At 32.9% G+C, this 13,749-nt stretch overlaps 1 protein-coding gene across 1 annotated transcript; it reads right to left on the reverse strand.

The window, feature by feature from the left end:
• Positions 1-246: 246 nt before the first annotated feature.
• Positions 247-8,693, reverse strand: LOC128156148 (uncharacterized). The gene is made up of 4 exons (XM_052818179.1): positions 8,523-8,693; positions 4,643-4,727; positions 4,076-4,226; positions 247-473 (listed from the first exon to the last, which is right to left on the reverse strand). The coding sequence occupies exons 2-4, from the start codon at positions 4,712-4,714 to the stop codon at positions 313-315; spliced, it is 384 nt and encodes a 127-aa protein (XP_052674139.1). The 5' UTR covers positions 4,715-4,727; positions 8,523-8,693; the 3' UTR covers positions 247-312.
• Between the last annotated feature and the right edge of the window lie 5,056 nt (positions 8,694-13,749).

Here is a 13,749-nt window from a genome sequence, read left to right on the forward strand (position 1 = left end):
TCTACATGTTGTTGAAAAGTCCATATAATGCTGGGTCTCCTCTTCATTGTAGGGGACTGGGAACTCAGTCTGTTCTTCATTCATTCCACCGTTTATTTTCTGAAGACTATATAAATGGTACAATTCTAAGGCAAACAAACGTACATGTATTTACATATAAACAAACAGTCTGCATGAGCAGAGCCAACTCATTCTGTTCTTGGTCATATAGTTACACATATTTGGTCGAGAAAATAAAAAACATCGTGGATGTACTGCATCATTTAATATTCTTCTAAAGTAATAAACAAAGCAGACAGTGCTTGTGACAGTTTATCTGTGAATATCACTAAGAACGTATCTGTACGTGGATTCATCAATGTATTGCCTTCCAGAGTACAACAGCATCGACTCCAGAACAGGGTTAGATCTTGCTGGAATTGTTCTCGTGGGTACACCTGGCATCGCTACATCAAATCCATTGTAGCCAAGTCCTTAAAAAGTAACCAAAATTTTACGTATTGAACCGCAATCAATTGTGTTTATCACATACATATCTCGTGATGGCGAAAGAGAAAGAGCCATTTTTTTTAATGTTAATTCCTAGTTTAGGATAAGGCCGTAACCTTATGTTACATCAGCGATGTAAAACTTTATGTAATCAAAAACCTTGAATGAAAATCAAGGTCAAATACCAATGTTCATTCCTGGTTTGGGTTAAGGCCGTAGTCTTATGTAACATCAACGATATATACATTGTATCTGTACATAATCAACAACCTTGACTGAAAATTAAGGTCAAATGTCTAGATGTGTAAATAAATTCTGGTGTAACGAAGAATTTTGACCCGGGGTTAAAAATTGAATCCGGGTCATTTTTTAAAGGTTGAGTATTGAAACCAAAAGTGTTGAACAAAGACCCAGCTCGTTATAAAATGACCCGCATCGTGGAATTTTGATCATGAAACAGCAAATAAACGAACAATAATGAATTGGTAATTATTTAATATCATCCCAAAAAGCCACCTGTTCATTATTTTTGTGCGTCCCTAGTCTGGTCGTTTTGCTTTCATGTCTTGGTTTTTTTATTAGTCTGAAAACCGGTATTTTCAGCTATTTAAAGGGAAACGATTTGAGATCAAAAATTTTATTTTTATTTTTTATGTATAAATTGGTTTACTGGTGTATTTTAAATGATTGACCAAAATATTGAATGTTAAAGTCAAGTTACAAGCGAGATACAGAGATAAGAATTGATTGTTATGTAAAGAAAGCTCGAGTCTTATAGTTGTTTTACAAAAAATGTAATGTAGAGAATTACCATTTCTTAGACAAAATGACATGTAAAAAACAATTCAAACTAACTCAATATATTCAATAAATACTATTATCTTCAAAAAAAAAAAAGAAGAAGATACATTTGATTGAAACATACATCAATACAACACATATGTAATCAAAGTACTGAAGAACTGACGGGAGTTGATTTTTTCGATATTTATTTATTTAAAAATCAATGATATGTTATTTTGCATGGCAAGTACATGTAGTTTCTAATTTGAGTTACGCACATTTTTATAAAAAAAAATATATGGATTTTTGGACTTTTTCGACATAAATGTCGAGAAACCCCCATATGAATCGTGTTAAATAATATTTAAAGATAAAATTAATTTAATTAAACTAAATATCAGTAATAGAAATATTTCTCGAAAATTGTATGGATCCAAGCAATATTGAACTCTAGTCTCATTCAACCAAACGCTCAGCTGACACCGTAAATCTCCGACAAGGATTTACGGAGACAGCCGAGCGTCGAGTTGAACGAGACTATATTAAACTCTGGCGTAGGAATACATACGACTACGAAAATATTTAAATTGTTCGTTCCATTTAAAATCTGACTATTTTCAAAGTATTTATATATAATTTTCCTTGAAAAACAATGCTTTAGCATACATTACATAGAATTAATTTATCAACTATTTTCAAGAACTAAGCCTTGTCAGCAGCAATGATTTGTGCTGAGGTCCAAACACTGTTTCACTTCCGGATTGTCTGAGTAACTGCATAGTGCATAAAATCAACTCCCAAAAAATGACAATATTCGAGCTTTGTTTACAAAACAAAGAATTATGAAATCTGTATCTTGCTTATAACTTGATACTTGACTTTCAAATTTTGACATAGCATAAAAAAACTTCTATATTTATCAGTATAAACACTGAAAATGTAAAAAAAAATTTTTTTAAATTTTTAAGTCAAATCGTGTCCAAATCCCTTTAAATATTTTGCTGTGGAAATGTGCTATTATATGATACGAATACACGTAACTACAGTACCCGCAACGTTATTTTTTACAAGATAAACGATAGGTTAGGATTCACGCACGATAGGATAGGATTAACGCACGAAAGAATAGTATACACGCACAATAGGATAGGCTTAACGCACGATAGAACAGTATACACGCACGATAGGATAGGATTGATACACGATAGAAAAGGATAAACGATATTCATGATAAACGTATAATTGCTTTAAACGATCTTCACGAATAAACTGATAATGGAAGAATTTGAGAAAGAACACGCACGAATAAAGATTTACGTGGAATTTTTCTTTAGTAACAATTGCTGAGTTGTTACATGAATTCATCGCTGCATCATTTATAGAATGCATAAAAATGACCAGTTAATTTTCTAACTATAATCATAAGCTTGAATGTTCAATCAATTTTCTGTATTGTTAACATTGCTTTCATTACCGAACACTGCCGCGAATATTCCAGCCCGAGATCAAATCACACGGAAAATAGCGGGTTAAATTATAAAAATCTATTGTTTAAAGTAAATATAAGATCTATCATAAATACATTTCTTTCTGAATGAGAAAATGATGCATTAAAAACGAATTATATGACATACAAGTTAAATAAATATTTACGCAGATACGAATTCCGCGTACGATTTGTTAACATTGTTTTCATTACCACACACCCTAGCCGATTGCCGAGAACATTTAATCCCGAAACCAAATATCACAAAGAAAACTAAGGGATCAATTAAAATACAACTCTGGTTTTAATTAAATATAAATTATATCATAAATACTCTTTTTTCTGTAAAATCTGATGCATAAAAACAAATTATATAATACTGCATAAAAGTTAATGTTTACGCAGGTATATACTCCGCGTACGATTTAATATATTCAATATAGAGGTAAATATGTTACCTTGTTCCTAAGAACTTCGATAGTTTACGTTATTTTTTCATTTTCAATGCTTACAGATATAATTTACATGTAATATTGGTTCATTTTGATCTAAACAATTCAGGAATTAGTATCATGATAGAATGCTGGATGGGATTTTACAATTCTTGTTCGATAAATTTTCGTATACGGCGCACTGTACGACTTGCAACTTTGAAATAAATTTACTTGCTTATGAAAAGGCACGAAACAATAAACATGATAGAATAAACGGAGAAACTGTTAAAATTGAACGATAAACCTGATAGGATTAACTCACGATAGGATAGGATTAACGCATGATAGAATAGTATACACGCACGATAGGATATGATTAACGCACGATAGAACAGTATACACGCACGATACGATAGGATTGATACACGATACGATAGGATAGAATGCCGACTGTGTAAATGCTTCAGTTTAAGTCTAAATGTCTTGTCTCACAAAATCTTCACAACAGAAGTTTATTAACCATAATTTATTTTATCACTGAAATGGTAACTTACAATATTTATACAAATATTGCAGCTCATATTGCTTTAAGTAAAATTGTTGAATATTATATGTTACTATTTGTAAGAAATGCTTGCTACAAAAATCCTCTACACCCGTTTCGCCCGATATTTTCCACGCTTGCAAATGACGTCAAAAAAAATATCGTGTACTCATCCATGACATCAAACCAATGTCTCATGTACAATATAATGATAGAATCGTTATATTTTACTGTGTGACGTATTGGAGATTGTAATGTTATCAACAAAATGAATGCCACCTCCTTTATTTTAAGAATCCACAATTACTAACTATTCACAAAATGCAAATTTCTCCTTACTTGGAAAGGAATTTTGGGGTGGTTGTGTTGGCCTTTGCATCAGATAAGAAATGTTTCGATAGAGTCTGCTGAACGGAGAGACATTCCAAGTCGGATCCTCTCGTCCAGAGTATATCAACAGACGAACTCGAATGGAGTCGTTAGGGAAATGCTTGTGAAATATAATTATTTTATAATCACTATTTTGTCCCAAAAAAAATCATTAGCAATATTAATTAATAAATCATTAAATGTTGCATTAATTTTTTTTTCTATTTATTGTTCATCAGTCAGCGAAAGACTTCCTTTTATACACAAAAACCTCTCATTCAGACATTTTTCTCATTGATTAATGCCCATTGTTAATAAAGAATGTGCATTATTGTTTAAACATTAATCTGTATATAATTATTACACCACACGTAGTTTGTAACATTACACAGAATGTATAAAAATATAACCTAAACCTAATAATTTATCAAAGAGATGTGCTCTTGTGACACGCGGATTTTACACGATAAAATTCTTTAAAATAAGATGTCAGTGAGAAAGAACAAATTCATCTAAAATGTAACAACAGAAAAGTACCTTTGTGGACTGTGTGGAAACTCCACAAATAAATGTTGCGAGGAAAGCAGCTACAGGTAAAAGAAGCTTCATTCTTTATAGAATTCTAAAAGAAAACAGTCCATTTATCAGTTATGATGTTAATTTATAAGTATTCAAACAAACCCGATCAAAAACCAATAAGAGTCCTGCCCCCCTCCCCCCCCCCATGTTTATCAAAACAATGATATACTATCAAAACAACTCTGAGTTTGATTTTAGTTTGTGTTAAGATAATAGCGGATCAAAATCTACGCAAAAAGATACTAAAGATGATAAAGACTACGGTTGTGTTGTTTGAAAAATAAACTCCCCCCCCCCCCCCCAAAAAAAAAAAAAATTGGATCCAAATTACAGGAAAATTAAGCATATTATGGAATTCAAAAGATAGTTTTCTAAAAAAGAATAATTCATCTTTAAAAATGCGTTTCAAAATGATTTGGATTTTTAACTGTTACTTTTTTGAAGACGGATTTTAAGAGTACTGTATATTTGTAAGGTTTTTCTTAAGACATAGTAATGTCAGATTTTTATGATCTAAGTGAATGTGCAAAGATGTCGACGAAGAGAAAAAGACGTAAAGTAAATAGGGGCGGGGAGGATACAAACATGTATATAATTGTTGTCAGAGGGGTTGATTTTTAAATTACTTTATTGGTTTAATAAGTTTTCCAAGGGGTAGAGGTTCTAAATATCCTCTAGATCTGCAAAAGATATCATATGAGGAAACTAATATCGTTCTTCTTTTAATTTGCGTAGTTGGGCTTCGAACAGGATAATGTGTCAGTTACTTGTAGAAAGGGTTGTGTTTCACCTCTTTCCCCATCCCCCATAAAAAAATTAAACTGGAAACAAACGTGATTAGAAAATGACAATGAGTCATGCAATTTTGTTAAGCCAAATTTGAGATGTAAATATCAGGGGTTAAGTCAAGAAAATATCATATTTATTTTAATCTATGGGGACAAGACGAATGAAGGTGCGGGGATCGGGTAGGTGCGCAGTCCTGTCAAGAAGTATCTGTGAATCATGTAGATAAAATAAAGTAAATTAAATTTTAAGATGTTTTTGAAAAGCCATCAAGGGACCGGTAATGTTCATTAATGTGTGTGAAAATTACATTGGATGAATCAGTCTCTGGATGCCATAAGGCTACTGTACTGTGTATTTTTTTAATTAAACGCAGGGACTTAATATACGTGTAAAATCGCAAAAAGCCAACCTTTAAGGTTGCAATAAGAAACAAAAAAAAAAAGCGCAAAATTCAACACCTTCCCCCAAAAGATTTTCATTTGATCTGCGCAAATACATATCAAAGCAAAAGGTACCGATGTGAAACGTCTTTTGGAGCGAGACATCTCGACATAACTTGTATTCGTCTTCATTGAAAGCGATTTATGGTTTGCGTAATCAAAAGGTTACTAGTATTTAACGTAGTAAAGAATACGAAAGAAAGATGTGAGAATTCACGCGACAAAAAATAGAACAATTCAATTCAGAATTAAGCACAACATAAAGAATAAAGAAGGATCAAAGTAATGAGAAGTTATATGGAAACAACAACGTTGCAAACATGTTTTGAAGAATAAAGAGGTTAGCAGAATAAGAATAAAAACATGATACATAGACTTTTGGCGATATTTCCATTCCATAATAATTTTTGGTGTCTTCAGAAGCAAATATATAACAAAACTAAATAATCATAAAACCGATGCAAATTCTATTTCACATGTTCATTTAAACAATTGAGATTACTTGGATTTGTTAGAAATTCCGAGGCGTTTACATGCGCTTTGGGAAAAAAAAGACGCCAATGCAAGAAATTATGGCGACCAGGAAAAAACCTTTCGTTGTTTAACGAGACATGTTCCAACATGACAATATGCCGCCACAAAAGACGATTTCTGTCACAATTGTTAAAAAATCAGGGAGGTATTTTAACGATTTTTAAAAAATAATTTATGAATTTATTGTCCGATGAAACATTCTGAGTTCTGTTAACGGAAAAACAGAACACAAACTTTTAAAGTTGAAAACCTTAAAGCCTAATAGGTTTGCACCACCTCGCCATCACGATCTGTCTGCTTTCCTTTATGACAACCCTACTGTACAACAGGTTCATCTAAGTAGTTGTAAAACGTAGAATTATAATTAAAAAGAAAAGAGTACAATGCAATAATAATTTCAACCGAACGAATCCTAATTCGTTCGAACAAATAACTTATACGTCCAAACAAATTGCTAACTCTTTCGAACAAATCTACGTCCCAACAAAAAACTTATACGGCTGAATAGTTTTTTTGTTCGATCGAATTCTGACTCGATCGTCCGAACACATCCTAATTCGTCCGAACAAATAACTTGTCCGTCCGGACAAATAGCCAATTCGTTCGAACAAATTCTAATTTATCCAAACAATATAACCTATCCTTCGAACTAATAGCTAATTCGTTCGAAGAAATTCTAATTCATCTGAACATACTCAGTATGCTAATTCGTCCGAACAAATAAGACATATTTATTTTTTTATCTGGCCCTATCACGCCGCCGTACTTTTCTTTACGAAACATCGTTATCAGTAAAATAACGCCATTTTCATTCCATCAAACCATTGCAATTTAAAATAATTATAAAATTGTATGATCTCAATACTAGTAGTATGCAAAACGTACAATACGTAGGTATTCTGTTACCTTCAAAACTAGGCCCTAGCCAAAGAACAGCAAACGCATGTAGAAAAGAAAAGGCAGCATACTTGGCACTAAAAATATCAAAGCATCTAAATCCAAGAAATATTCCTAAATTTTACACAACATTTGTCCTCCCCTCCGTCCTTTTTATATCAAAGGTATGGTGTGACTTGAGGCAAAAGCGAGGATACTCAAAATATCAACACTTTCTACATTAATGACGCTTCCGAAACAAACCAGATCTGATATGTGCGAGTCCTTACTCGGTCTTCTTACTGTCTCCTCTAGTTTCATTCCGGACATATTCTCTATCCATTTAAAATACAGTCCCCTGAATCACCCCCTTCTCTAACTAGACGACGGATATTTCCACCCAAAGTCGGAATGGAAAACTATTTGAAAGTCTCTGTGCTTGAGTATTGTTTTCGTTCCAGGCGTCAACGGATGCACTTTGGTCCCGACGCCATCCCGTTCAACGTCATAAATGGAGGAAAGCCCATCATTGCTTGTGCTCTCTGAACAATTTCTAGAAATATCCATGAAGTGGAATTTTTCAAAGTTGTTGTAAAACAGTGGACGCTTCAAGACATGTGTAACTCTTCCTTTATTAATGTATTCGAGCATGTCACCACGACTTGTGCAGAGACACTATTCCTTCGTTGTTGAGTTAATTGCTGACGTGTGGTTTGAACCAACGTGACATTATCTCTTCTTTTTGGGAGCAATATCGTTTTCTGCCATTACCGCTACTCATAACAGCACGACTTACACTCGATTAATTTTCGGTTTGGAAGAGACGCTGCTGCGTATTACTTTAAAAGGACCCGCTTCATTATGCACCAATATTTTTCTTATCGATTCATCCATTCTGTATAAAACTATTTTCATTTTGTGTCTATATTGTGAAATATATGATCTAACCATCCCTGGTGTCTCAATTTAGTCATTAATTGAAAAAAAAACCCAAAACATATATGAATTAATCTTCATTTAAAGAATATTTAGAGTTCACTACCGTATTGAAATAAACTCCAACAGGAATTAAACTCTGAGAGCAGTGTACCTTGCGAAAAATTTTCATTTTTTTTTTAATAAAAGATAAATATTCGATTTTTTTCATATTGAGGAATATTATTGCAAAACAGGTGTTGTGTTAAGAAAAAAAGTCTTACCTTTGTCTGTATGAAATACTTGTGATGTTTAATCTGTAATGATTTTCTGCTTTAATTATACTATTTAAAGCCCTTGTGACATGATTAATTACTAGACGGCTCAAGGAGTTCCGAAACAAGATTCTGCGTAGTCTTTACCTGGTTTCTCAATAATAACAAGGTAATGTTACAAGCGCCGACGAATTTGGAGAACTTTGATTTATTAAAGGCAAGAAATGTTTGTTTTAGGAGGGGACACATAGCCTGATAAAAAGTGTACAGGTGTAACGCAAAGGACATTAAGCATATTTGGACCTTAAGTAAGATAACATATGCACGTAATGTGGTTGAAAATCATTCGGGAAACCAATCATTTTCCTAATAGTATGTTTCCCCTTCGAAGGGAGACATTTTTCGCTACTTTAAAATTTCTGTAACTCAAAGAACCTTTGACAGTAGACTTTAAACTTGGAAAATTTGCTGGATGATTTTGAGAAGCTACCAATACTTTCACCTGGAGCTAATGAGTATCTCAAGGTCAATCATTTTTTTTTTCTGAAAAAAGTTGTTCGGACTATTTTATGCGATTTTTTTGCCCTGACAATTATTTAATTCTGCTAATAACGTATAATTAAAAATTACGTTTGATAATTAAGACTAATTTTCCGCTGCTATATTCTTTGGAAAACGAAAAAGATTGCATTTTAATGAATGGTTGTACAATCATGTACTCGAAAGTTTAAGCGATATTCCTTTTATTAGAGTTTTATCGAAGGAAAAAAAGCCTTTGTCCCAAATGTGTTTTGTTTTCTCTAAATACATGTAATTCGCATAAAGGTAATTAAAGTGTGAACATTCTAATTGTGATTGATCATTTTGTTACCTATTTGGAAGAAACATTTAGAACGTACCTGACCTTAATGGATCATTTTATTACCTTTTTTGGAAGATAAATGTACATTACGTTTTTTACCTTGGCCTATTTCTTAGTCCCAGTTTAAGGATTTGTTTTATCGAATGATGTAATTCACATTGTGAACACTATGCATGTATTTCTGAAGGCGAGCACCATAATTGTGTTGGAATCTTATACCCCCATGCATATAGAAAAAAATAAGCATATGGCACCGTTTACATTTTTTGAAGTGCTTAGCAGACAAATAGTGAAATTCTAAAAACTGAATCTACAATGTTTATCTACATCATTAGTTTGACCCATAACATTTATAACAAGATAAATAGGGGCATTGGTGTACATATACCAGCATAAGTATCTCATGAAATATGATACTGCATATGCAATATCATAAGAAACGTTCATGCAAATAAGTCTTACGGTTGATTTCCGTCAATGGTGTTTAATATAAAATAGCATTGATTATTGGTAGACAAGACGTATTCCACTTGCAGATGTCAAAAGTTGTGTCCTTGACCTGGCATTGTTACCCTAATATACAAAGGGCCAGCTACAACATCAACAACGGGATCGACCAATGCGGCGACAATCTTACTGGTATAAAATTGAACCTGTATGCCCTTTTCTAAAATTGGGTGAGGAATATTGGATAGACTTAAATCTCATTAATTTTGTGATATTAATGGGTGTAAATCTCAAAATTTTGAGTTTTATTTTTCCATTTTTAATATTAAGAATTCTTAATATTGGTATTGACGCTTTGTCAAATTTTGAATTTCAAGTATTGAATTACAAGCAAGATACAAAGTTTAATAAATTCTTTGTTTTATAAACAAAGCTTGGTTCTCGTTATTGTTCACATATGTGTTTTACATGAATAAAGTTCGATCAAATGTTGCTTTTTTTGTTGGTAATTTTATATATAAACACAATGAATCAGTTACCCTTGTATTCCAAATGACAGTCATTTTGTCAAATTAAAGAAATGGTGAATCCATACTTTACATTTGTAAACAAATATGACTCGAGCTTTATTACATAACAATAGCATTTTTCATCTTTTAACTTGAAATTTAATATTCAAATTTTGGTCAATCATGTGCAAGCAAACCATTTTTATGTATAAAAAATCAGAAATAACATTTAAATATAAAATTGTGTCTAAGTCCCTTTAGATTTATAATTATACTAATTTAATTTTAATTTATGAAAAATCTAATTTAAAAAAGAAGTCCTGTAGACCAAAATTCAACAAAACTTGAACGAGCGTCCCCATGAATTAGTTAATAAAAAGGAAATAATCACAAGGCCGTGATGATCGGGTGTAGTTTATATTCTTTTCCTTGACCAACTCTCAAGGAATGCGTAAAATTATTTACTTTAAATCTTCTTTGTATAGTGAAGATTTCTAATGATAAATCTATGACCCCGGACCAATACTCGGGACAAAAGAAGAGTTAAAATTTAAACATAAAATTTTTTATGATCTTTTACTTAAGAACGTCAAATTGATGCTACAATATGTGACATTACGATGCAAACATATAGGTCTCCTCACTATGTAAATTCGTTCAACCAATTACCCAGTACTTCAATATTGAGACACCAAAAGAGGGAAAAAGGTCAATGTAGAAATATAAATAAAACTTCATGTTCCATGAAATGTTTTATATACGAACCTTTTTCGTTGTACTAGCTGTTTAATTTTTTCAAATCGTTGAGTTCTGATTTATTGTATCTATTAACTTTAGGTTGTAAATTCTATCGGGATCAAGCTTCCAGAAACTAATACCCTTACAACTTGCCGCTTAAATCAGTTTTCACTACAAGGTGCAAAATTAAACACCACCACCTCCCGTCCTTCTCTCTTGTAAGGATAAAATGTACAAACGAAGAAAAAATTGTGAACATAAAATATATATGATTAACTTTTGAAACTTAAGATTTACTGTTCTGAAGGTAAGCTTCTTTGGTGTACAATTTTCAAAATTCTGTACATCAAAACTTTAGAAATATCAAATCAGTACACAAGAAGTGATGTTGTGGGGTGCGATATGGTCCATGTGCCTCTTGGTTATAAGGTCTTTTAGTGATTTCATTCATGTATCCTTAGCATCTCGCTTAACGGTGGCTTTCTACACGGAGGAGACGAGCCATGTTTTAAAACTGAACAGGATATTATTCTTCTTAAGGAGGTTTTTCGCAGAGGTTATCTTTATGCAAAGAACTAGTCCCAGCTCAGCATAGACAAAATGATATTTTAAAATTTTATCAAGTTGACGTATTACAAACGGTGTAAAATCCACCTGGTGCATTTACATATCACTTATCTGAGTTAACTCTCACATTAGTTTGTAATTCGATCTTTCCTGCTCCCGTTATATTGTATGAGATTCTTCCAGATACATGTCAAAATATGGAAGCATGAAGAATTTTTAGAGGACGATAAAAGACAACATTCAAATACTACCTTACACAAGATAAATATTTGTTACTTCTCCGGAAGCTTTAATGTTTTGTCTCTTCAACTTCAGCTTTCACCTCCGTTGTTTGCATTTTCTAATTAAATATTTCATATTTGTCACGCCATCAAATTATGCGACGACCTTTTATTCTTTTTACATGAATCGCGCACAATCTAATAACTATTTCATTTTAAAACAAATTGTTTTCGAACATGAGACATTCCAATATAGCAAATGAAAATAAAAGTACACAAGGTCACGTGTCCAAGTCATCCACAATACTTGACAATTCTACTTATGCACTTTAACAAATAATTAGATAAAGGGGCGTTACTCTCTGTAAACACATCCAATTAAAAATTCGTGCAAATAGGCACATCAATCCAATACAATTTTTAGCAAGAGGCAAATAGGCCTTAACGGTCACCTGAGTAGCATATAACCCATACACAAACTTGTCGAGGAGTCTCATATATGGATTTAATTTTTCGGGAGTAGAAATTTAAATTTAAATCTAAATTTAAAAATTAAATTTTTCTCGAGTAGAAAAATTATAACTTTGTAAAGACGACCACCTCCCTGCCTGAAATGTTTCAAAAAGAACTATGAAACCTATAATTTTGGCGAAAAACTTAACGATCTGGTCTACAAAACCATTAATTCAGTTTTCCTTTCAGGTGTGTGGGAGTAAAGAAAATAATTTTAAAACATTATATGCATTTACACCTATACATCCATTTTGGCCCTGCCCTAGAGTCAAAACCCATACTCCAGGGGATGTGAAATTTAAAATTTTAGTGGAGGACTTCCTGGTAAACACAATTATGAAGTCAGTTTTTCATACAGATGTTTGTGAATAGAGAAGAAGATTTTTAAACATTATATGCCTTAACACTATATTGCCCCCCCCCCCCTCCACTATCGTGACCCTGGGGCCATGAATTTCACAATTTTGGTAAAGGGCTTCATGGACATCGTAACCAGTCATTTAGTTATTTTGCCCACATGTGGCCATATTGGCCCTACCCTGGAGCCTGAACCCTGACACATGGGTCATGAATTTCACAATTTTGGTAGAGGGCTTAAGGGCTTAATTGACATTATAACCAGGCTTTTAGTTTTTATCAAATATATATGGAAGTAGAGAAGAAGATTTTCTAAGATATAACACATTTTTACTATATGGCCATATTTGCCGCACCCTAGAGCCTAAACCCCTGACCCGGGGCTATGATTTCACAATTTTGGTAAAGGGCTTCATGGAAATTATAATTATGCATTTAGTTTTTTACAAATATTTATTGAAGCAGAGAAGAAGATTGTCTAAGAGTTAACACATTTTTACTATATGGCCATGTTTGCCGCACACTATAGCCTGGATCCCTAACACGGGAGACATGAATTTCACAATTTTGGTAGAGGGCTTCATAGACATTATAACCAGGCATTTAGTTTGTAACAAATATATATGGAAGTAGAGAAGAAGATTTTCTTAGCTTTAACATAATTATTTTTACTATATGGCCATATTGCCCCCCCCCCCCCCTCGAGCCAGAACCCATCACCCAGGGGCCAGGAATACACAATTTTTGTAGAGGGCTTCATGGACATCATAACCATGCAACCAGTGTTTACCTCACATGTATGGGAGTAGAAAAGAAGATTGTTGAGAAATTTGCTTTTTTTTTTGCATATTTGGCCCCACCTGTGGTGCCCAGGGGGTGGTAGAGCCATGAATTTCACAATTTAGATTCTTCTTACCATAGCAATACCTCACACCAAAAATGGTAACAATTAGCATTGTAGTTTTTAAGAAGAAGTTAAAAATGTAAAATTGTTAATGCACGACGGACGACGCACGACGACG

The sequence above is a fragment of the Crassostrea angulata genome, chromosome 7, assembly GCF_025612915.1.
Source record: "Crassostrea angulata isolate pt1a10 chromosome 7, ASM2561291v2, whole genome shotgun sequence".
Classification (NCBI taxonomy): domain Eukaryota; kingdom Metazoa; phylum Mollusca; class Bivalvia; order Ostreida; family Ostreidae; genus Magallana; species Magallana angulata.